At 42.2% G+C, this 26,273-nt stretch overlaps 1 protein-coding gene across 3 annotated transcripts in view; it reads left to right on the plus strand.

Annotated features, from left to right (window-relative positions):
• slc8a4b (solute carrier family 8 member 4b) overlaps nucleotides 1–26,273 on the plus strand; it is a 115,569-nt gene that overhangs the window by 80,130 nt on the left and 9,166 nt on the right. For 2 of the 3 annotated variants that reach the window (XM_085759414.1, XM_085759411.1), the window contains 4 exons: nucleotides 19,120–19,226; nucleotides 23,249–23,373; nucleotides 24,265–24,300; nucleotides 24,966–25,065. In XM_085759414.1, the coding sequence (XP_085615540.1) occupies nucleotides 19,120–19,226; nucleotides 23,249–23,373; nucleotides 24,265–24,300; nucleotides 24,966–25,065 (368 nt within the window). The remainder of the gene's footprint in view (nucleotides 1–19,119; nucleotides 19,227–23,248; nucleotides 23,374–24,264; nucleotides 24,301–24,965; nucleotides 25,066–26,273) is intronic. The other variant, XM_085759413.1, reaches the window with a different exon arrangement.

The raw sequence follows: 26,273 nt of genomic DNA on the forward strand, positions 1-26,273 counted from the left end.
ATGGTCAGAGTCCTGCATGCGCCCACACACACACACACACACACAGACCAACACATGCACATTCTGACTCTTGCCAGTGCATCCCTGTGATCAAACCTCCGTGGACCGTCCACACCCTGTAATCAGTGGGAGACCCACCATGAGGCTGCTGGAGCTCGGTCCCACCTCGCCCATGATTAGAGCCTCAACAGGGGGCAGAGACACCCACCATACCTCCTTCTTCTCCCTGTTCCCCATCTGCCCCGGGCATCCACCGGCCCCCGCCCTGCCACACTGAAACCACATTAAAGGCCCGAGCGCTGGGTTCACTGACCAATGAGGTCGTGGTACAGTAGAAGCTCCAGGGTGGATCAGCCAGGGTGCTACTTTTCTATAATGTAGACTGACTGCAAGTCTTTAAACACTTCCTCAGCACACTAAATGAGCTATAATGTGTATGTAAAGGCCTGGTTATGGAACATGTGAAGCCCTTATGTTAACAAATTCAGTACATTTTTACTATACACAGATTTTTCAAGGTTACAAACCTCTGGCCTCTGTTTCACACCACTGCAGTTGTTCTGAAAACACTTAGTTTCCCATAAATCTAGTCTTTCCTCTGTGTGTGTGTTTGGCTCTGAACATGTGGGATGTGTTGTTTTTAAAGAAAAAGAAAATCAGTTCTGCCCTCTTTCCACCATTTGGCATTGAAAGAGCCTGAAAGAGCTGGAAGAAGAGCGCCCTCCTTCTGCTCTGCCCCCTACAGCCATGCTGGAGGTAGAGTGTAATCTGAGGGGCAGCAGCCGAGCAGAAGCTGCTACAGGGAAGGCAGGGAAGTCTGAATCTTACAAACCACTGAATACAGAATTGAAAGTTAAATACCTCTGAATTTACAGAGATGAAATGAAAAAGTATTTAATAGTAGTATTTTTCAATGTACAATGTACAACATTTTTACCTTCAGGTTCACACATTCAAATCCAGACTTCAGCTGATCTTCTGAGCTTCTGGTTTATTCGTTTGCTGACACATACATGTAGTAACCTCATAGGATAGAGGTCTGTTTCCAGTATTTATTGCATATTCCATGAGTTTTATCTTAAATTTAATTTGACCAACTCATTGCTTGCTGATGCTTCTGTTTCCAAACCAAGTTAAGTTTAATGATCAGCCATCTCCCTTCCTGTGTTCTCTGTCATCACTTTCTAAACCTTCACACATTTGACTTCCATCAGATCACATCCTGAAGAAAATTTGGCAGCATCTCTCATTTGGTTGCTTAATTGCCTTTGCTGACACACTGCATGCATGGCCTCATATTACCCAACAGTTCCGCCTCTGATTGGTCAGAGGGCATTGTTAAATTCACTCAGAGCACTGACCTCTGTTTGCGCATGATTGGATACTGCTCTGATGGCAGTATCAAACTAATGAAGTGAAGTAAAATGATAATGCAGCCTCGGACTGCCCCATTATGGGGAATACTAAACTCCTGCCCGGTACACTCGGGAAACACTGGTCAGATTTTTTTTTTCTTTTTTCGTTTACAAATAAGAAAGCAGTCTGATTGCAAAAAGTGCCACATTTAGTGCGAATCAATGGTGCAGTCTGGTAATAAGTGCTTGGGTAACAATATTTTTGGATTTCTTTTACAGAGAAAGAGGATTTGATTCAAATAAAACAATCTCCTATGTGTAGAAGCATCTTTGTGCTGATTGTAGGTGATGATAATAGCAGCTCTCAATCAACAGTCTTTCATTCACAGTGAATCAAAGAAACAGCAGAGAAGAATTTTGAGAAAGTAATCAAGTCATTCATGCTTCATCTTGATTGCATTTAGGCAGCAACCTCCAGTATCTATGATGTGAGCAGAATTCATCCGTCTCCTCGCGCAGTATTTGGTTCTTGAAGCTTAATGATGTAAGATCAATAAGATCATGATGTTCTGCTTGGTTAGCTCCTACCGCTAACATCCTAGCCAAATTGGACACGCTAGTGCCACAATAGCTCCTCTAGCCTGTCTTCATTCGGGGCTTCTTCCTCTCTCTAATTGGCTCATAAGTTTTGTGCTTCAGGATGTTGCGTCATTTTAATTCAGTAGAGAGTGGGTAGCGTTAAGATGGAGCTTCTTTTCTCACGCTGTCAGACTTGTGCTCATCTCAGTGACCGTCTTTCTACTCGTGTTTATTAACCTTCTAAGATCCATAACATTTCTCATATATTTTTTTAATTGGTCAGACAAACTAGCAACATTATTTTTAATTTCTATTGCAGAATGCTTGACCATGGGAATATAACATTTCATTATGCAGCATATGAGGATGATCTTTTATTTGTAGAGGGGAAAAACACGTGCTAACTGTTTTAAGCAAGAGAGTGTTGCTAAAGTAGCATGTTTGAAGTTGAATTAGATGTAAGATTTGTGCAGACATCGTTTCATCTTTGTGTTTCCATGCTAAATGTTGTGTTTTTGCCGTTTCACCACAGTGCTGTCATATTAGCTGAGCTCTGAGGTTAATCACAGTGCTATCATCAGTCCCACAGAGGACGTAGATTAGTGAGATCCACTCCACATGAGAACCTGCGACCTGTTCGGGGTCTCAGCCCAGAGATTGAGAAACTTGACTGTGACATGATGAATGCACGCTGCTGTGGAAGAGTGATGAGCCAGTTCCTGACTGCACTAGCTCAGGGTAATCTGGTATGATACGCACGCACACACAGATACACACACACAAACACACACACACTGATGTCAGAGTGATTAAATCACTAATAGCTTGCGGAGGAGACAATGTGACTCACACAAGCTCTCCATCTCAACTCACATCTCTCACCCTCCCCTCTCCGTACTCTTTCCAATACAGTTCTTCCTCTCCATCCGACACGTTTAACTCATCGTCTCTTTTGTCTTTCTGTCTCTCTGTTTTCCTTCGCTCTGTCCCTCTTTCTCCCCCCAACTTCTCCATCTCCATCCTAATATCGTGCCCCGATCTGCCCTTACTGCTCAGCATCCATCCTTCTATCAGTCTCTCCTTCCTCTCCTTTATTAATCACTTTCGATACCTTTTCTTTCTCCTCCTTCATTTTACAGGATGATATATCATCCTTCACCGTCTTATCGTTCATCCATCCATTCCTTCTCACCTCTTCTGCTCTCCCTCTAGCTGCATCGCTTCTACTTCTACCACTTCATCATTTGCCCTCCATCTTTATCGGCCTTCACTTAATCATCGTTCTCACGCATCCTTCTTCCCCTTACGCTTATTGTTCATTTTTTTTCCCTCTGTGAATGTTAAAGGTGGTGAAGTTTGAACAGGGCAGTGGGAAAGAGGAGGAATTAAGAAAGTTTTTAAAGGTCAGCATCGGGCAGACTTAAATATACACATTTTTATAAGCCATCATTAGTGCACTCCAAGTCTTATTATTACTGATTTCTTTCTCATAAATGCATTTGCCAGTAAAGCTTAGTGTAGAGATTGCAGAGGGTCAGTAAATGCAAGTTAGAAAAACAGTGGTCAGGATGGCAGATGAAGGGTAAACTGCAGAGAGAGATACCGGTATGCATGTGGAGGAGAGAGACGCTGGAAACAAATAAATATCCTGTGTTGTGTTCCTAAGAGTGCACTGATTCATCTAAGTGCATATTGAATGCAGGGACAGACACAGTCGGGGTGGTGGTGATAGAGAGGTGGGGGGGCGTTCTGTAGAAGCTGTAAAAAGAGAAGTGAGACGAAAGTGATAAGAGGGGATAAAGGTGAGATGCAGATTAATGTTGGAACACAGGAGAAGCAAAGGAGAGAGAAGAATAAAGGGGGTATCAAAAGATATGTATTTCATTCTACTTTAATTTATAAAACAGGCTGCATCACTGCTTTTATGTAAACAACAGGTCAAATAATGTGAAAGGGGGTTGCTAATAGTGATTAGATTAGATGAATTTGTAGTTCAATTCTGCTTTATGGAGCATTAAAAGCTCTTTTTGCTCATTATTCTGGTTTTATGGTGTAATTTTACAGATGTGGTCTCTTCTCTCTGCTCTCATCAGTGTTGCAGGCAAAAAAACTTTTGACAAACACACAGAATAAAAACTACAGGAAGCACTGTAAGCACCAAGCTGGAGAACATAGTGCTTATTAGCAGCTAAACAGACAGAATAAATGCCACTCACATTTGCAGGATGTATAAACAACCTGTTATTAAAAGGTCATAATAATCTCAAGTTTTGTGTTTACAATTTGTTTGAGACTGACCTTCAGTAACAAAAGAAAAAAATCATCCCATTGGCCATTTGTGCAAAGGTTATTATAAGTCGTTAATAGTTGTATTTTGTTGTTAGGCGATATCGAGACTCTGGCTCACACTGCGACAATGATATGAAATGTTATACACTTCATGTCTCCTGAGTGGGCGTGGTCGCCCACATCCCCACCTTGTGTTGTGAACATGTATGTGGTGGTTAAAAGTTGTCGGTAGAGGACAGCAAGCTATTTATATTTTCTTATGATAACTTTGTATATTTACACAGCTAACAGTCATATTTAGCATTATGAAAATTGATTAGCGAGGACGTTTGCAAACGTCAGAAGAGATGTGGCTTGTGAAAAATGAGTCCAATATTTACTTCAGGGACTCTGGGGCGAAAGAATCAACCATAATCTGTGTTCACGTTCACTTCTCCCATTAGAGTCAATCAACTCAAGACCTGCTGCGAGTCTCCTAAAGGGGCAAGCCGTTCAAAAAACCCAGATGACATAGACACAGATTGTCGTGGGGCGTCTTGTTTGTAAACTGTGTTTGGCGACATATAGATGCTGTTGAAACTATGACAGGAGCAGAGTGAGAAGTGCAATGACAGAGTATAAGAGTGTCAAAATCCAGTCCACAAAAGGAAGTGGGATGGATGGATGGATGGATGGATGGATGGATGGATGGATGGATGGATGGATGGATGGATGGATGGATGGATGGATGGATGGATGGATGGACGGACACAGGACACAGGACAGACATGGGAGAGTGGGGTTTGACTCCCACATCCAGGAATCCTGGCATGGTGTTCTTTCAATAACCATGGCGATGATCAATATACAGTGGCTTGTTAATTATGATAACCTTGCCAGCGGCTGTAGGTGCATTATTTCATTAGAGGACTTGTTGACTTGTTTTCAGCCACCAGGTCACCTGGTACTGCTGCTTTAACATGAACATTATTCATTTGCAGTTAATATTAATTAAATTAAAATGTTCAGAGAGGAAAATAACCAATGGTTTGTTTAATCTAGACCTCCCTCTTTAACACTCAACTCTCTCAGTTGCTCCTTCAAGAGAAACATTGAGACATTTCAAGAACATTACTTTCTCATCTTATGTCAGTCTAAATGTTATTTCTTTCTTAAGAGCTTCAAATGCAGCTGGGAAATTGGAGGGTCAATTACATTAACTTTTATAATTCACATATATTACAGCAGCACTCGATCCTTTGTGGCTCATTCACTTTCCTGACTCCAATTTTCCCTGATGGTCGGAGATAAAATCCTCTCACGACCTCCAGGTTATAAACACACTTGTGCAGATATTGTGAGTGATGGATAGATAGACGAAGGCAACACAGGAGGAGAGTGAAGGTGTCACGGGAAGATGAATAGGTTTAGGGACAGGCAGTAAATGAGAATGTAGGAGATAGAGAGAGCGGGAGAAAGACGAATGGATGAAGGAGGGGGGCCGAGACAGAAAGACAGACACAGACAGAGTCAGGGGAAAGAGAGACGGATGAATCACTGAAGGAAAAACAAGAGAGGAGAGGAAAGGGCAGGTGCAGGTTGGAATGGGAGCAAATGATGGCTGGAGGGAGGGAGGTAAAACAAATAGGGCAGGAAGAAAAGAGGAAGGAACAATGGATGAGGAGGAACAGCTCACATTTGGTGAGGCCAACTGTTGGCACCCTGGGTGGTGAATGGAGGGATGAGAGGTTGGGAAGAGGGGCAAGGAAGAGAGGGAGGAACAAATGAGAGAGATGGAGAGGTGGGTGATAAAGGAGCAGTAGTTTTTCTTGCACCAGGGGCAGAGTGTGTGTGTGAGTGAAAACCTTTGGCAGTCGGCAGCATGCAGGCTTGGCAGCGGTTGGCATGACGATATATATATCCCACTGCTTAAAGACTCTCACCTTGAGCTGCTAATGTCGGTCAATCAAACCAAGGTGCCATTCCACTCACAGCAGCTTGTCTGTGTTAGTGAGCACAGCCACTAATCATGTTCTACTCTCTAGCAGCGTCTACCACTGACTGACTGGCAACTGGTCAAACTGGCTAACTGGCCAATGGCCCCAAAGCTCCAGGGGCCTTAAAGCTCCAAGCTCAGTGTGTCAATTGGTTTGTGCTAATTTGATTAAAAATGTGTTCAAAAATACACAGCACCAACTATGAGATGATACCAGAGAGGATTATAACACTGGCTCCGCTTTAAAATACAATAAAAAGATCAATCAGTGACTGATAGAGGGATAAAAGAATGTCAGAATGTGAAATAAAATTGTATGTATATATATATATATATATATATACACAACTGACTCAGCTTTTATTGCACCATTAAAATGCAGTAAAAGTGGAAGAATGTGTTTCAAACTACTGTATTAGATATTTAAGAATCTGGGAGAAATATGGAGGAAAATATTGCACTAGATCAGAGGTCTTCAACAGGTGGTCTGTGACCCCTAGGGGTCCGTGGAGGTGCTGCAGGGGGGTCGTGGAATTTATGGTTGATGAGGCAATGTTTATATCTGTTAGTTTCCACATTTATGTTTCAAATAAAAACATCAATTTGATTAGCTTGTGTGCAGGATTATCATGTAATCGATAGACATTGTTGATATTGGCATTGGTATCAGTTAACAAGGTCTGCAGTGGCGTGGCCCCCTACTCACTCTACCTGTAAAACATGAATGTATGAACCTGTGTATTATTTGAAAAGCTTAGTAGTGAATTCACAATAACAAGGTATGTTTATACATGACACTACAGGCCCAGTTTAATATAAAACACATAATTTTATACAGAAGGGGGTCCCTGTTCCATCTCTCCATCAACTGGCGGTCCTTGGCCTGAAAAACGTTGAAGACCCCAGCACTACATATTTTTACATTTGCATTGGATGAAACTGTGAAGCCGTAAAGATGATTGAGTCTTGGGATTGAACACACATCATATAGCTTCAGTGAAGAATTGGAGCACATCAACATGCACTGTGCTGTCAGAGTGGAAGGAGACGGCTTCAGCAGCCTTAAAGCTGCGTTCAGGAGAAACTGACCTCACTAAACGTCCTGACGTCCCGTCCAAACCACTGAGATGCTTGTGTAACAGATTTTGCTCGTGTGCTTGTGTGTGTGTGTGTGACTCTTCAAACAGCTCGGGTCTCCATGGCAGCCCCCTATCTGACCAAAACATAAATATGTGATGAAAATCTTAAAACATACATGAGAACAGACGAGATGACAGAGAACGAGAGGAGGAGGGGGGGTGCAAAGGAAAGAGGGAGGACAACAGGAGAGGAGGAAGGACGAGTTCCTGTCACTCGTTTATCTGTGTTTGTTCCAGCCACGGTGAAGACGGAGGATGAGGAGGAGTAATTAAGATGAAGCAACGTCTGTCTGTCTGTCTGTCTGTCTGTCTGTCTGTCGGGTTATTTCTCTACGTTTTTGTCTCTTTCTCATTCTTCTCACTGTCTTTCAGAATAACTGCATTTCACTCACTTAATCTCCTCATCTGTTGTCCTCCGTTGACTGATCCATCTTTCATCCTTACATCCACTGGCTTGTTTCTTCATTTCTGTATTCTTTGTCTCAATTCCCTTATTTGTTTTTCTCCCCCCTTCCTCCCTCCTCCTCCTCCCCCTCCCTCCATCCTCCGCCTGCATCTCTGCGCTCTGTGAAAGACTGATGTATAATTGAAAGCTGCTAAAAGGGTTCGCAGGAGAGGGACGAGTGGAGCCGGCTGCGCTAACGGTGGAACAACATTTTCTGAAACGCAACAGTAACGAATCGGGAGAACAGGGTGACCATTAGGTATCTTGGCCATCATTGCCATGGCAACTGCTTAATGACAGCCTCAAGTTGACATACTGTCAAGCTGAAGAGTCTGGGGTTGGTGATATTTGCTGTGCACTTTTGCAAGTTTATATTTATAAGACGCCAAAACTGTTTCCATTTTCCTCATTTATGATACCAGTCAGATCAAGAATCTATAATTGCACCGCAGCAACAAAGCCAGTTAGTGTTTATGTCACAAGTTCAGGTGATAGTGTAACTGTGAAGATGAGCAAAGTGTCTTAAATAAATTTGAGCTCACCTCTCAAAATAACCACATGCCACAGGGACTAAATGAACCGCTGCCTTCTAAATGAATAACAATTATCCCAACACGCAGCGGTCGCTGTCAAGTGATGTTTTCTTGTCTCTTTATCGTGTTGTGCCTTTTTTTTTTTTTTTTTTTTTTACCAGGCCTGAGCTCTATTGTACTTTCCTTCTTCTTGGGAAGGATGCAAAATGGCTGACAACACAAGCCATTACATAAACTATTACATAAAGTCAAGTGTTTGGTCAAACCCATGACCCATGATGAACGAGCCACATCAAAATAAAACTAACTCTCAGCTGATTCGCAGATTCATGTGCTCGATTCCCCTCGGAGGCAAACTGCAGCGGGCTGAGATTCCTCTGCAGCCAAAACCCAACACAGAGTCCTGATATGTTCTTCTCTCACTTTCTGGATGGACACAAATGATCAGTATGGGAGGGCCAGTTGCCATGGGAGAGTGTCAGGAGTGTGTGTCTGTCTGTCTGGTGTGATTGAAGACTCTTCAGCTGCACTAAGCCCTCGTTCCCGACTCCCTGCCCTGTCACTCTAAATCAAACTCTCTATCTTTTTTTACATGCGTACTATATAAAAGATGTAAATGAAGTGTGCACTGCTGCCACCGTGTTTAAGTTACATGTACAGTTGAGTCACACTTACATGCACAAATACAGCGGCTGCCCATTACTAATTCACCTCACTCTTTTTTGATCATTATGCATAATTCCTTTAAATTTTAATGCTTTCTCGTTCATTTTTTCATTTATTCCCTCTTGAAAATTGTAAAGTGCAGTCTTTTCCTCAGCTGAATTGTAAAGTGCAGTCTTTTCCTAGTTTGTCCAAGACGAATTTCTCCTATGGGAGACAATAAAGACTAACTAACTAACTAACTAACTAACTAACTAACTAACTAACAAGGGCCTCTGCAAGTAACACATCACACACACATACACACAACCAGGGCTGAAAAAGAGACACGCAATGTGTACAAATCTCAAATGCTCTAAATAGAAAGAATATATTTATAAAAAATGGCTCCAGAAGTAACACAGATATCTGCAGACAGCCTCCTCCCATGTAAATCCCAGGAAGAGTCCCACTGTTTCAGTCTGAGGCTGTGCCGCTGCCACTCTGCATGTTGCACTGTACATTATGTGGACGTGTCAGCTCCGATCTGTTCCACTGGGAGAAGTCTCAGTGCTTCTTCTCTCCGGTCCAGCCCTCATGCGAGCAACGCCTAAAATCAACTCTCATCATTTCTTATTCCTGATTCTCCTCCATCGTCCTCATTTCCCGTTCCATACCCCCCACCCCTCTCTCTTTACTCCCTACTTCCCCTTTTTTTATCTTTGTCCTTCCTCATTCCCCTTTTCTCTTTCTTCATCTTCTCTCTTCACCCACACCTCTCCTCTTCTCTGTCGCTTTCTCTCCGTCAGTCTTCTGTTTTACATTGGACATATCTTCTTGCTGTACCTTTTTTTTCTCATGTTCCCCTCCATCAATTTTCTCTCCTCGATTCCCAGTGGATAACAGCACAGTAGCTCCTCTGGATTACAGTGCAGCATGCAGATTTGTGTGTGTGTGTGTGTGGTAATGTATGCATGATGTGATTTGTGACATAGCTTAATCCTGCACAAGTTAATACAGATAGGGTATTAGCGTGCACATATTCCGTGTGTGTGAGAGAGAGAGATCCAGGACTGATCTGCAGATACACTTGTACATGTACAATATATGAGGTGTACAAGCAACTGTGATGTGTGTGCATACATTTAACATCTGACTGTATACTCTCTGGGTTTCACTGTCTCCACGGTCTCCATGCCAACCATACTGTACTGTACATCCTCCATACTGTATCACCCTTAAGTGTTTCAGAGATTCTAACACCCCTCCTCCCTCCCTTTCATCCCCGCTCATCTGTCATTCTCCTTTCCCTTCTTCTCCCTCTCCCTCCTGGTCTCCATCACTGAGTCTAGTTCAAGCAGAAAGCCTAAAGACCGCTCTCTCTAAACCTGAAGTTCTCTCATGGTTGTGCATGTAGCCAGATGTGCGGCAGCTGGATTTATGTTCTCCATCAAGTTGTTCTATCTAGCTCTTCCAGCACAGGGAGGAAGCCTCTTATGCAGCAACTGGATTATAGTTCAGTGTATTGTTTCACACACTAATTGTCTCAGCGTCACTGCCAGCCCCAGATGGATGCTGCATATTATCACATGATGTGCTTTCAAAATCTCATTTACACTCGTGTTAGCAGTGGCTTCGCTGGCGACATCACAAAACACAAAAACAGAACTAGAAATGTTTTTAAATGACGAATACCGTAAACGTTAATTACATACCGTATTAAGCAATTCCAGAGAGTTTATTGGCTTTATGGTTTAAAGCTCCAGTTGGTAAGTTGACGGAAGTGAAAATTGGTCGGAAATTCAATTCAATTCAGTTTTATTTGATGGAGACGGACAATGTACATTGATACACATTTTAAAATAAAATGTAAATGTACTCAATTCTAGCTACCAAGCTAATTTCCATTGCCAGTCCCCCTATGTCCCCCTAATTTCAAGACAATACACCGTCAGGTCCCTTTATGAACCTCTGCCAAGCGCCCCATACACACACAGACACACAAAGTAGCCATAAACGCACCCTCAGAAGATGTACCCACACTCTTCTTGTGTGTGTCTGCGTGTGTGGAGGGAGGGAGGGGGCTTGACAGAGGTGAAAAGAGGGAGCTGATGGTGTATCGTCTTGAAATTTCCAACCAAGTCACGGACTTTACTTTCACTTTCGTCAGTTTACTACGACGTGTGCGAGCTGTGATTGGCTGCTCCTCCTGCTCCCTCTACCTGATTGGTGGAGAATCGTCGGTTGCGGTGGATTTCGGCAAATACGATTCCAGGCTGTAGGTGGAGCCAGAGGAGTTGGATTTGGTCCTAAATTATCCATTTAATGTCCGACTATCAGAATATAGTGACAGGTCCGGCAAATATGACTGAATAAATGTTACCAACTGAAGCTTCAATGTGTGATGTACTTTGAGAGGTTTTGTTTCAGTTTGATAAGGTCTGAGTTACACTGTTGTTTCTGGAACTTTCCCTCAGATCTCATCGCCTGTTTCTAGTTTGAAAATAATCTCTGAGGCCTGGACATACCATAACCTACTGGTGGAGAACCAGGAAGTGTCAACTGTGTGTTTTTCCCACTGTCCGGACTATATTGAATTTCCTGTGTGAGCGGCAGGGGAAATCTCTTCCTCTTCTTCCTCACCTGCTGTTTTTCTCTCTCTCTTCATATCATGGCCTCTCTCTTCCTCAGCTTCCTCATCCCGTCTTATTACCCTCCATCGTTTACCTTCTCTCTATCACAGACTAATTCCCCTCTTTCCATATTTCTCTCTCCCTGCACCTATCCATCTCTGTCTTCCCACACACACCAGAGATGCAACTTTATTACTCACCACAGCTGGAGACCACTTAGCAGTGTGTGTGTGTGTGTGTGTGTTGTGGTTTCTCATTATTCCTTCCATGATATCATTAAAGGGGCCTATATCTCTCTCTTTAAAAGCTTTTTATCTCGCTCACCCTCTCTGTTGGCCTCCTTCAAACTGTTTTGTTTGCGTTGCCTCTACTCAGACGAGAAGAGCTGAATGAAGGATTTCTATCAACCTACCTGCTCCTGTAAAATTGTGTGTGTGTGTGTGTGTGAGTGTGTGACAACGACAGAAAGATTCAGAGTGTCTCATATCACTCCATCGCACACAGCTCTGCTCTATGTTTTTGCCTCGCTGCACTTTCTACTATCTCTAAACACTAAAAAGCTGCTGTCACTCACAGTTGCTAACTCCAATGTTAGCAATTCTCACACTCACTCCTGATATTGTGGCTGTAGAGACTGCACAACTGCATTTTAGGAGGCAGAAAACCCACTTATTAGATTATCAGTATTACAGTTAATCAAACAAGCCAAAGTTCAAATAAAGTGTTTGAGCTGCCTGCAGTTTAAGTGCAATATCCATAGTATATCATCCCTTATGCGAACGCAAGCTAAAAACATACAGTATGGCCCACACTGACCTACACAACTAAATCTCAGTGACCACATATTCAGCCATATTGGTGTTACCATGTGAAAAGTAATTATGCTGAAATTTCCAAGAGAATAGTGTGTGCAGTGAGTCTAAAACAGACTCTAATCTAAGCTCTGGCTAAAATCTGATCCAGGTGAGACAAGCAGAAACAGCTACAGTAACACTAGACAGAGCTACAACGTGGCTGGCTATAGCCTCTGAGAAAGGTACATTAACCTGTATGTGGTCACCTAAACATTTTAATAATCTAAAATCTTAGCAATCCAGTCTATTATATCACATACAGTACAGCAAATGAGGCAGCAAATCTAATCATGATTAAGAGACAAAGAAACACTAGTTAGACTAGACTAACTTTCTGCAGTCGTCCTGTTTATTAGTTAAAGCTGGGCTCAGGACTCCCATCACTGTTGAAATGTTGTCAGGACAAAAAAAAAAGATCAAAAACACAAATGTTCCACACCTTCCCGACATCAAACAGCTGACAAAATTATTGACTATCCGGCAAAGTTAAAGAAAAAAACTTCCTGTCAGAAGCTGTTGGAGGAGGTTTTATCAGCTGACTGACAGACTGTGTTGACAGCTTCTTCTATGAGTCACCACAAAAATCTGTTAATGCAGCTTTTTACAAACAGGTGCAGTGGATATTTGCAGCCTGCAGTTCAAAGAGCAATAACTCTACATAGAACTCATCAAAATGCAGTTGAAGGCAGATTTATTGCTTTAGGCTAAGTGTGATATACTGTTGTGTGATTATAAACTCACAAGCTACAGGTGCATTGCCATACACACCTGCATTACAGTACACCATCCCTCAGACTGTGCTTCTCCCTTTGATACTGTAATGAATATTGTTATCCTGTTTGATGTTGTTGTCCTCCACAGTGCTGGTGGTCAGCTGCATGTCTTTATAGCACCTGTATGTCTCATCTTCTCTCCTCCAGCTGCCTGACTTTGAGTCACAGCGGCCTGTATGTTTACCTTAATGAAAATGACAGCAGCCAGCGCCGTTGTTCAGGTTTTTACGCTTTTAGCTCTAATTTTTTATGATCTCAATTTGGCTGTGTCGCAGCAATTCTCTCCCAGCTGTGTGTGTTTTTGTGTGTCTGTGTGTGAGAAAGAGAGATTTAGAGGAGTGGAAGCAGAAGCGGTATAACTGGAGTGTGTATAAATCAACATCACTCAAGAAAATGAGTTGTTTGCTGCTGCGGTTCTCCAAGATGCCCTTTCTCTCTCTCTCTCTCTCCCTCACAGCACCTAAAAATATGGTGGGTACTGGGCAGTCTTTCATTGCCGGAAAACGCACATATGCGCACATGCCCCATAAACACAGTGGCTGTAAATCAAAGGCAGAACCAGAGCCAAAAGAAAATGGAAAGAGATGGAGACAGAGATATAAAGAGAGGTTTTGTCCATTAAGTAATGCGATGAGGTCTCGACTAATCACATCAAACTGTCGCTCAATCATTCACCTCTGGAAGAACTTTAAGCCTCATGCAGTCAAACACACACACACACACTGCAGCAATATAAAACTTTTCCATTAAGATAATTTACACCCTCTCCATTCTATTTGGGGCTTTTTCAATCATTGGTACCTTTTGTTGACCTTTCTCACTCTTATCACTCTCTCTTTTCTTTCCCGTTCTCAGCCTCTATTTCTGGCTGTGCAGAATCTATGTTCGGTGAAGTTGGCACCTGTGTGTGTGTGTGTGTGTGTGTGTGTGTGTGTGTGTGTGTGCTTTGTGTCAGTCTGTTGACAGACAGGGCACTGAGGCTACTTTCTGACAGAAGAACTTTCCGGGGAGCAGGTGTCAAAAAGTAACAAGGTAGAAATACAGAGAGAAGAAGGCGAGACAGAGGAGGAGGAGGAGGAGGAAGGAAGGGGGAGGTGGGGGAGGGGATCAAGGTGGGAGAGAAGCAGTGTGGTAACAAGTTTGCAGTCTGCACAGTTGTGCTTCTATTTTCTAGTTTGTTCTTATATGGGATATATGTGTGTAATTCAGGTAGCAACTAGGAACTGTATTTTCCGGACGTCTTGTGTTTGATTGGAAACTGGTTCAGATTTGGCCTGTGATGTTTAATTCTCAGTGGAGTTGTAGGCGAGCAGCGGTGGAGACTGGGAAAGGAAGACTACAGATCTCAGAGCAAATTGATCAGAGTGGTGCTGGGTAAAAACCTGGCATTGTGGCAAACAGTTATTTCCAATAGCAACATCCCCAACAGTGTGCAGTTAGAACTGAACAACAATAAAAGATGTGAAATCCACCATCGTACATAGCAATGGGACTGGAGCTGATGTTGCTCAGTGAGCTTCAGCACCAACCTCAGCACTTGTGAAGGCCGGTTCTGTGGTGGGGGGTCAGTTCACTTTGCAGTTATGCAGTAGAAAATCCACACAGATTGTTGACAGTCACACAATGTCATGTGGAGCAAAACGATGTGCACAAATGTTTTTTTTTTCCAAAAACAGAGTTGTGGATGGTGATTGCCATAATCCCTATAGTCCTAGCAGTAGGTTTGTTACCTTTACAGTAATTGTTGGTGCAAGCTATTTTTAGAACAGCGGAGCAGAGCTGCTCAGAGCTATGCTACAGAGGCATCAAATACACAATCCAACAACTCCAAAACGCTCTCGTGGACAAGTTGTGACACATTCACATTCACCACACTATGAGATAATAACAGAACGTTAAGAGACAGAGTTGTTTTAGAGCCAATGCAGAGACTGCGTGCTGAAAAACTGCACCAGAGCGTTTTGGAGTTGTTGGATTGTGTATTTGATGAGTTTGATGAGGGAAACCAAGAAATCCCATTAGCCTCCGTAGCGTAGCTCTGAGCAGCTCACGGCTCTGCTCCACCGTTGTAAAAACAGCTTGCACCGACAATTAAAGGTAACGAACCTACTCCTAAAACTATAGGGATTATGGCAATGGGCCAATTTGCCAAAATGTTGAACTATTCCTTTAACTTAAGCCTTGTTGGTTGGTCCAGACTGAAAACTCTCAACAAATTATATCAAACATTTATATCCTGACAGACTGTTTTTATGGTCTAAACTAAACTGAAATACTTGGCATCTAAAGCCAGAGCTTCAAAGGACCTTGGACCTCCAGTAGAAGCCTGGAGGACAAGTATTGTTGACTCTCAACTCAGGGATGTCAAAGCTTTACACAAGCACACAAATCCATCACATAGGTTTTCAAACACCCTGTGATTTGACTGTATAACCAGACCAAAAACGATGTTAAAGGTCCCATCCTTATAATAGTTGTATTTTCATATACTGTATGACTGAAAGCTAAAAGTCTTGATGAAAAGGAAAATGTTTGAGAGAGGAGGAGGAGGAGGAGGAGGAGTGTGCGGGCTAAAAGCGACCCTGAGAGGGGATGAGACAGAGCTGGAGAGAGCGGGACACAGATGGGAGAGCTGCTCCAGCCAGCACCAACTATGAATAATGAACACTCTGCAGTCAGTGTGAGAGTATTTGTGTGTGTGTGTTTATATGTGTGTGTGTGTGTGTTTTGTCTGCAGTGTGTAAATTGGCCAGATTGGCGCACATACATACGTTAACGAATCCAGTAAAGTGTTTGGCTGGAACACACTTTCATGCATGTTTGTGTACGTTGAGCTAAACTGTTTGTGAGTTTGTGTTTTGTTTGTACATGTGTGTGTTAGTTAGTGTGTTATTGTATCACAAGTGAAGCATGAACGCGTGTGGGGGTGGGCTGGCTGTCTGTTCATACAATCTGTGTAATGTGTATGATGTGCAACATGGGTCCATATCCAGTCTGTGTGTGTGTGTGTGAGCACATGTTCCTTACCATTATACATTATATAATTTCTTTATGTTCATATATGCAAATAAAAATATAAATTGTGATCCCTCAGTGTGTGTGTGTGTGTGTGTGTGTGTGTGTGTGTGTGTGTGTGTGTGTGTGCTCCCCCTGAGTGAACTCAGAGTGTATTGGATCGTAACCCTTCATATCTCAGTGAAGTCTGTGCATTACTCATACTCCTCTTCCCGCCTCTTCTGTCTCTGTCTTCATCTTTTTTGTATTCACTCCCATCTCTCTCTCTCTCTCTCTGTCTCTCTTACCTCCATCTTTCCTGTCGGTGCACCTGTCAGTCTTTCACAATTAACATCAGAATCTTTAGTTGTTTCTGGAGCATATGACTCCTTGACTGAAGCAATAGTAGAAAGAAAGCCGGCCTCTAGCCAACGACTGCGGGGAAACGACTTTGGGAGTTTCTGTCTTGGTAGCTATTTAAGCTACAGTACCATTAGCTCAGATGGTTGGTTAAACACGCTGTTTTTGGCTGACCCAAGAGTCTCAGATAAAAACAGGTCTTAAATATGCAAATCTAGCTAATGTAGTCTGATGTGGAAAAATATAGCCATTACACACACATGAGTATTTTGGTTTTGGAAAGATTAAAAAAAGACTCTTTTTACAAGCAGTCATTCACATAATGATTCATTTTGTATAGACTATGTTTTATAGTGCAGATCAGATAAGGCAAACAAAAAAAAGCAAACACATGGTGATAAAATATGATATATTTATGTGTTTCTCTTCCCCCTCTTCTCCAAATGAGTTTACATAAAGTTTTAGTGTTTTTCCTTTTCTGTTTTGCATCTGACTTCACTAAATTTTAATTTAGTTTGGACCGTTGTGGAGAGTTGGCTGCTCGAGCCGATGTGATGCTAGAAATAGCAAATCCAGCCGGTTTTATCCACTGTTGCTGTGACAGCCCACCAATGAAAACAATGTGCTTCCACTTCTCTTCACCTCCATCACTCTCTCCTTTCCCTCCCTCCATCCTCCCAGGTATCTTCCCCCTCCATCTCCCTCCTGTTTTTTTCTCTGTTGAACTGAAGCCTATTTGCGGCGTCAGAGTCAACATGGCTGACAGTGAAGCATATGATGACACAACCAGGTGGAAATGAACTCTCTCTCTTCCTCTCTGCCTGTCACACACAGACTGAGTGCTGAAATGAAGATGATATACTCTGGGTGAAACAAGATAGGAAGAGACTGAACTGATGTGATTTCTATATAAACCTTGCGTGCAGTTTGGTGGCATGAACATTTTGAAATTGGAGAAGTTGCAGAACTTGTTGTGGACATTTCTAATCAGTAACTTCCCCTTTATCTTTCTGCAGACACCATCAGTTAATATTCAACCTAACACACCAGCACATCTGCATCACATGTGTCCACTCCTTTTACTTTTCAATGTGTACAGGATATATATAATACACTGTGGCCCATAAAGTTCGAATAAAATATTTTTATACCTCTTCTTATGAAATGATTGTGACAATGTGATTCATTCTTGAAAGTGTATATCTTCTCTAAACTGGTAACTGGGACTCAGAATGTCATTGCAGCTGGTCAAAGTGTAGAAATAGGAATAAAAAGAGGAATGGGTTTGAAAACTAAATTATTCCAACTTTGGCAACAGTGTATATTCAATATTTTACTATATATATATATGCACATTTCAATATTAGGCAAAGATTGTGGCTGTGGTTACTGAACTCTCAAGACATTGTTTGGTTCAGGTATCTAAGATGCAGATGCAGGTATGCATGAAGTTCTTGTCCATTAGAATTACCATGGAGCAGTGGTGTTAAATGTTGGATTGTTGCATGAGTATGCACACTCATGCAACACAAGCACATGCTTGGTGATACATAACTGCTCTGTCATAACATTTATCCAGTGTTTACCAGTGTGAAGCGACAGCACACAAAGAAGTGAAGCGGTGCTTCATGTAGAGGCAGAGAAGAAGACAAAAGGCTAGCAAACATGGACATAAACATTGCATGATTTGAATTATTCAAAGTATCAACTCTGCAAATGTTTTATGTAGCAGGAATAAGGCTTTAAGCATGTGTTGGACTTCAAGGATACCCACAGTGTTTTCAGTGAGAAACGCTTCTGGAAGTTGTAGCAATAAGAGCAAAACTTTCAGAAGAGCAAATGAGTTTTTCTTCAAGTGACTAAAACCGTCTCTGTTCTTCTGTCCATAGGCTACAACATATGACCCGGTTCAAACTGAATGACACTATCTGTATATATACTGACAGAGGCGTATATATAAACACATCATTATATTTCCCAGTCACACTGTGCAAACTTTCTTTTTTTCACCTGTTGAGTTTGGGTTGTGGCGTTCGTCACTTTGTTGACTGCTTACGCTGCGTTTGGCTTCTCTCCCCCGGGTGCTCCTAATTGAAAATGTCTCAACAGTGGCTGTGCTGCACACACACGTTGCATCACCATCAGCTGGAGACAAATTAGCAGCCTCATGTTGTGTTGACTTGGGCTGCAAGCTCCGTCTTTGCACAGGCTCCCCGTCATCTGCAAGAGAAAGCAGAGGAGTGCAAATTTAATTATGTTCATTTTAGTGTTCTGTGATGTTATCCTGTTTGTAACTTATGGTGGGCTAATAAGGTACTTTGATAGTAATGAGGCTCTTGGTGCCATCCTTACTCATGTTTCTGTGTTTTTCTGTCTAAGCAGCAGAAATTACCTCCTGGCTAATTACAACCAGAGAGAGAGAAACTCTTCTACTTAATAGACTGCACAGAACACATTGGCTTTTATTATGACGAAGAGCATAAAACCGCAAAGGTTAAGTATCTGCATCACACTCAGTCTCATCTTTCACTTCTCTGCTTCTCCACAGGAAGATCATCGAGGTGAAGATCATTGATGATGAAGAGTATGAGAAGAACAAGACCTTCACCATCGAGCTGGGGGAGCCGGTTCTTTTGGAGATAGGACAGAAACATGGTGGGTCTGTCTGCCAGTCTGCTTTGTGTGTGTGTGTGTGTGTGTGTGTGTGTGTGTGTGTGTGTGTGTGTGTGTGTGTGTGTGTGTGTGTGTGTGTTTAAAGGGAATATCAAGGATTCAGGAGCAGGGCCAGGAACAATCAGAGTGTGACAGACAGAATGGAGTCTTTGTCTAACTGCCACCCGCGTCTCAGGCCTCCTGCACACCTGTCCTCTATAAACCGGCCCAGACCTGCATTGATCGTCTGAGCCTTTCGATCTAAAACTCTGATTATCTTGGGAAACATTTTACTTGGAAGCACAAAGGAGCTTGGCTTGGATTTAATAAGCAGCAGGCTGGAGCAGCGAGCCGTTTGATATGGCAGCATCCATGATGCATCACGTTGGACCAGACAACAGGAATAATAACCTAACCCGCACAGTGTTTGGCCCACTTTATTGCTACACATAAATAAGTGATATGATATACAGAATATAAATAACCAGATGCTATTCTGAACACTGAGTGTGTTCTGAGGTCATCACTGAAAAAAAAAAAAAAAACTCACCGAGCTTAGCAGCAAGAAAAGAGCAGATTGGACAATTTGCAGTTCATTCCTGACTAATGAACTTCTTTGATCAAGTTCCTCTCTCAGCTCTGTTGTGTCATTTCCTATTTTCTGAATTTGCATAGCTGCCAAAAAGCTTAGAAATCGATCAGTGTGAAACATTTCACTTCACTCCCCAACATTTGCGAGATTGTAGGAAGCTGAAAGACTCATTACAGACAGACAGCTAATCTCTGGCAGGTGATCAAGGCTAAAGGGAACTAACGCTGGAAGTCAATAACTCATTTCTGCAGCTCGCTCTGCTTTGATATTTCTTTTCAAATGGATTTTGGAACTTTACAAGATGGAAGGAAATCTGAAGTAACCTCCATTTTTACTTCAATGAGACAAACTCTTGTATAATTCAGCTTAAAGTGGCTCTCTGTTTTGTTTCTATAAATTACACGCACAGTACCAAAGGACATGCAGTGCATGGCTGATGCAGAGTTGTAACACTTGTCCAATGGAGGCGACGTCATGCAAAGAAGCAAAGCAGCGCTTCATGCACAGGCAGTAAAGAAGACAACATGGACATAAACATTGCATGATTTAAATTATTCAACGTATCAGCTCTGCAAATGTTTTATGTAGACGGAATAAGGCTTTTTAAGCATGTGTTAGACTTCAGGGATACCTACTGTGTGTTTTTAGTGAGAAACGCTGTAGGAAGTCATAGAAACACTGTGATGATGAGCATACAGACTGCAGCAGGCTATTTGCAATTGATGCACATTATATTGCATTGCTCCAAACACAGTTCAAATTAAATGATGTTCTATTTGGAAATACTGACAGAGGCAATAACAAACACATCATTATATCTCTCAGCCACACTGTGCACACCTTCTTTTTTCGCCTGGTGAGGTTTGGTTGTGGCTCGTCAAAGCTGTGCGCGCTGCCTTTCCCTCCTCTTCCCTGTTTGCTCCTAATTGAAATAATTTCAACAACAAATCTGGACTTCATTTGACTTCTTTATGTTTATGTTTATCTTTCTCATCCCTGTTAATTTCCTCTTGGCTGCAGCTCTACAGTATGTACTTTGCATTTTGAGTGTTATTCTAACCTCTTGAACTGTGGATCACAGCAAACAACCTAAAGAGTCAGCATATGCAAATATCATGATCACTTTACATCTGATGTCATCATCAGGACTTTTTGCCCAGTTCTTTGGTTTATGCTCAAACACCTGTAACAGCCTCTTATCTGCGTTCAAAGATAATTATCAAATTAGCTAAACATTATACCTGCTAATCAGCGTTGTCATGGTGAGGCCATTAGCACGCTGAGAAGTATTAATTCACAACACCTGTCTAAGCCACTAGTTTGGCCGTAGACCGTCATCCTTTCAAATGTGGTCTCTCTCGTTAAAGGGATAGTTCAACATTTTGGCAAATTGGCCCATTGCCATAATCCCTATAATTTTAGGAGTAGGTTTGTAACCTTTAATTGTTGGAGCAAGCTATTTTTAGAACGGCGGACCAGAGCCACGAGCTGCTCAGAGCTACGCTACAGAGGAGTTGACGGAGTTGTTTTTGAGGTAAATTCATGCAAAACGGCTGATACGTGTTCTCATCAGGGGCAGTTTTTCAGCAAGCAATCTCTGCATTTACCTCAAAAACACCTCCGTCTCGTAACGTTGTGTTATTATCTCATAGCGTGGTGAATGTGCAGGTCACAACTTGTCCACCAGAGCGTTTTGGAGTTGTTGGATTGTGTATTTGATGAGTTTGATGAGGGAAACCAAGAAATCCCATTACTGTAGCCTCCATAGCATAGCTCTGAGCAGCTCGCGGCTCTGCTCCGCCGTTCTAAAAACAGCTTGCACCGACAATTAAAGGTAACAAACCTACTCTTAAAACCATAGGGATTATGGCAATGGGCCAATTTGCCAAAATGTTGAACTATCCCTTTAAGACTCACCATTGGACAGGTGCTTTTTTCCAATAGACATGAAGCTGTCAGCCATGACTATCAGCCTGCTGGCACAGTCTATGGCCGAGCCACATCTCTTCCTTATAGTGTTCATAACAAGGACATGATCCCTTATCAGGTTCCTCTTGTTAGCCGTAGTGGCTGTGTTTGATGGAGCCTGCAGCCACAGTCTGGGATTGAAAGCCAAGTCTCCACGGTGGTCGACAAGTGTTTTATCTCCCTCTCTGCCTCTTAACACGCACACACACACACTCACACTGAGACTCTTCCTGGTGGCGCGAGGGTCCGCACTCTGGATGTCAGACATGAAGAGCCGACAGCCCGGGGCATGTTTCATTACACAGGAATATAATTCATTTTATTACACTGTCACAGTGCAAGCGGACAGACATTCACACACATACACACACACACACACACTATATAACATAACTGTACACAGCTTTTCACTTACAGCAGGTTTGCACTGATAAGAGTTGACTCAATTAATGAGTGTCACTGTGCATGAAGAGAGAGTGAGGAGACGTATGGAAGAGTCGTTTCATGGCGCAGAATTAAGTAAATTCCTTCTGGGTATTCATATTTTTATTAATAGCATGAGATGCTTAATAGCCTGGATTCCCATGTGACACATCAGCGTTAGAATATTTGCATTTACATGACTGTCTTTCACAGCTGATTGCATACGTTTAATAAAATGAAGTCTCAGCAAAACTACTAAAGTAATTCATGCTCTGGTTTGAATCAGGCAAATGAAGAAAACTGTATGGGTCGTGATTGGACTTAAGATGGCGTGCAAAAGCTGTCAGACTGGCAGATCAATTAAAATAAAAACTTTATTATGAGTCCCCCAAAGGCCTTTACAAAAAAAAGAATTATTTGCTCTTGTAACATTTGTTAAAAACTACAGTGTCAGTGCCCATTGGAAATTAGTTTAAGAGATTTGCTGAAAAAATGAAACAGCATGAAATTGTTTATAGTATTTTTTACTTATATTCACACTGTGTAACTTGGGTAGAAATGGTGGTAGTGTGTTATTGTGCAGAAACATTGAGGCCAGATTTGTGAGAGTGTGGCCATGACTTCAAATGAGGCTTGATGAGAGGCTGGACTCCAGGAATCTGACATTTTAAATGGAAAGGTCATCCAGCACAGTCCATATCATTAGTGAGGAGAGAAACAATCTGTATCTCTGAGTGTTTTTTTTATGATTTGGATGAGATGTGTTTTTTGCCTGCTCTGGTTAGTAAAGTGGCCGACTGTAAGAAATCACATGATCAGAGAAGTCTGAACATGGCTGCACTAGGACGTATCTACCACAGGAGAGGACAGCACTGGAACTGAGGCCGACATGTCAGAGTTAATGCTGATCTAGTCAGTGATCAGTGTCCTGGCAGAGTATATCAACAATACATGTTCATCAAAACTGGAAGAGGAAAGTTCCTAAAGTTGGTACTGTATAACATCTGCATAACTGACCACTTCTCCTTTTGCCGTCTCCTAGGTGACTCCAATGAGAACAAGCCCTTGGTGGGAGCAGAGGATGAGGAGGTGGCCAAGATGGGCTGTCCCAGTCTGGGTGAACACACACAAGTAGAAGTGATCATAGAAGAGTCCTACGAGTTCAAGGTAAGTGTGTGTGTTGTTGTGTGTTAGTGTTTGTGTGGATGTGTGGATGCATATTGCATCAATACATTTCAATTATTCTCATGTGCATACGGCATCAATCAAATCAGCTGTGCTAATGAGACATGATGCAACTCAATCCGATCAGATATGATATGATACAGTATTCATGTACTGGCCCCAACTGAAAAATGTCAGTAGGACACTCTGATCCCCAACAGGGATTCTAGCTCAGCCCCCGTCTGCCCGTCGCCCTCTCCCCTCCACTGGGTCAAGCGGTCATCTCAGAACAGAGCCGGCTTTCCCCATCGGCTTGTTCGGTCATAGAAAGAGTCTTTGAGGGTCTGAATGTCCCCTGCAGTCAATAAGATCCAAGTCTCTAGAGCAGATATAGACTCTGTCCTTTCTTTTCTTTGGTGTTGTCAGAAAACATCTCACAAAGATCAAAATTACTTAAAATGCAAATTGGATCGAAAATGATTCAAAGCTGCCCCAGTCGGCAGGATGAATGATTCATTTTGTTAGCATGTAATGGACTCTATAATGAGAGCCCTGTCATTTTGATGAGAGACATGCAAAAGACAACAAGTAATTTATTCAAAGTGAGCTGACGTCCTGTTTCAGACACGACAGGCCCCGAGAGGGAGAAATAGTTCTGATACAGTTCACAGTTCCTCTGGTGATATAGAAACTATATTGACTTAATTATTTGATGAATTCTCACATTTGTTCAGATCATTACTTCACACACCGTCATGTTTGCTTCTCTCAGTCTATGATTTTGTTCATGTCTTTAAATGTAACCAATCATACTGTGTTTGTTTGTTGCAGATTTCATTTGCTCATTTTGTCCATTTGTGTCATTTGTGTGTGTGTGTTTGTGTGTGTGTGCAGAGAGCAGTAAACAAACTTCTTTGGCAGGATCACCAGGTTATCTCTCCTCCTTCATGCTGTAGTTTTTCCTTTGCATGCAAAGACAATTCTTCTATTTTCCATGGGATGCTGACATCCTGTAATGTATCTTTAAACCCTTAATTGTCACTGGACTTACTCTTCCTGAAACGGCTGATTTGTGTTTGTGTTTTGTGTGTGGGGGGTTCTCTTATGTTGCCTTTCACTTACTAGATAATACACCATGCAGGGCTTTCTCCTCACAAAGCCCTGTCAGCTGGGTTATGATAATGACTGCTGATGTGATGCTCCATAGCTGCTGCAAGCTGTTTTGCATCAACGTCTCTTATTATTCCTCTTCCTTTAGACACAGAACCCCACCAATCTGCCTGAAGGCTTTTCCCTAGATTTCACTGGGAGCATCAGCAGAGCAACTGGCTTCACAGACAATTTCACTGCATTGCATTAATTAGCACATCCTATACCTCGAAATCTCAGAGTCGCGAAGCGCCGACTTTGTAATCGTACCTTTGAAATGTGGAAGCAAATTGAGAGGCATGAAATCAGCATTATCCCCCTATCTGTGTGGCTGAGGGTGAATTAACAACTTGAGGGATGTGTCTTTCCTTTTCTGGTCTGTGTGCACTTGCATGTTTGTTTTTGTGTGTGTGTGCGTTTGTGCGTGTGTGTGTATGTGTGTGCAGAGTACTGTAGATAAGCTGATCAAGAAGACAAACCTGGCCTTGGTAGTGGGAAGCAGCAGCTGGAGGGAACAGTTTGTCAGTGCTGTTACCGTCAGTGCAGGTAATACACACACACACACTCACACACACATACCAACAAAGGATGTAAAGCATCATTTTGATTAATGAACAGTGGTACTGGTTGACATCTTGACATCATTTTGAAAGGATGATGGATGATGAGAAAGAACATTTTCTACATGTTTACATCAGCATTTTTATTTTGAAGCTTTTCATGCATTTATTTTCACCCCTCAGTCTGATTGTTATGCAGCTCTCATCACTGCCACACTGATCCTAATAGGCTCTATAGACTTTTTTTCTCCATTTCACCCATTAACACTAGATAAAAAGAACATTTCCTTTAATCCTCCTTTAACAAAATGCACTATTTTGTTTTCTTAACACGCGTTGGATAAGAAGATAGACACCCCTCCTTTATCTGTCCCTGTGTATGAAGCTGAGAGCAGTTACAGTAGCTTATGTTAAAGGGATAGTTCAATATTTTGGCGAATTGGCCCATTGCCATAATCCCTATAGTTATAGGAGTAGGTTTGTTACCTTTAATTGTCAGTGCAAGCTGTTTTTAGAACGGCAGAGCAGAGCCGTGAGCTGCTCAGAGCTACGCTACGGAGGCTAATGGGATTTCTTGGTTTCCCTCATCAAACTCATCGAATGCGCAATCCAACAACTCCAAGGCAAATGCTGAGACTGCTTGTCGAAAAACTGCCCTCAACAGGAATGCGCTTCAGCGGTTTTGCATGAATTTACCTCTAAACAACTTTGTCTCGTAATATTCCGTTATTATCTCATAGCGTGGTGAATGTGCAGGTCACAACTTGTCCACCAGAGCATTTTGGAGTTGTGGGATTGTGTATTTGATGAGTTTGATGAGGGAAACCAAGAAATCCCATTAGCCTCCTTAGCGTAGCTCTGAGCAGCTCACGGCTCTGCTCTGCCGTTCTAAAAATAGCTTGCACCGACAATTAAAGGGAACAAACCTACTGTTATGACTATAGGGGTTATGGCAATAGTCTCCTTTGCCAAAATGTTGAAGTATCCCTTTTAGCATAAAGGCTGGGAATGGGGGTTAACATGTAGCTTTTAGCTATAGATCTCACTAATTTACCAGAGTCTTGTGTATTTTATCTGTAATGAACCTTTAATATTATAGGTGAACAGCAACAGGAAGTCACCACAGCTTAGTATCAGCATGCTAATTAGTTAGCTGTCTTTGCAGAGAGCCATGCTCGCTGTGATTGAAAGTTA

This window comes from Trachurus japonicus, chromosome 18 (assembly GCF_045865225.1).
Source record: "Trachurus japonicus isolate A0001 chromosome 18, Traja_1.0".
NCBI classification, from domain to species: Eukaryota; Metazoa; Chordata; class Actinopteri; order Carangiformes; family Carangidae; genus Trachurus; species Trachurus japonicus.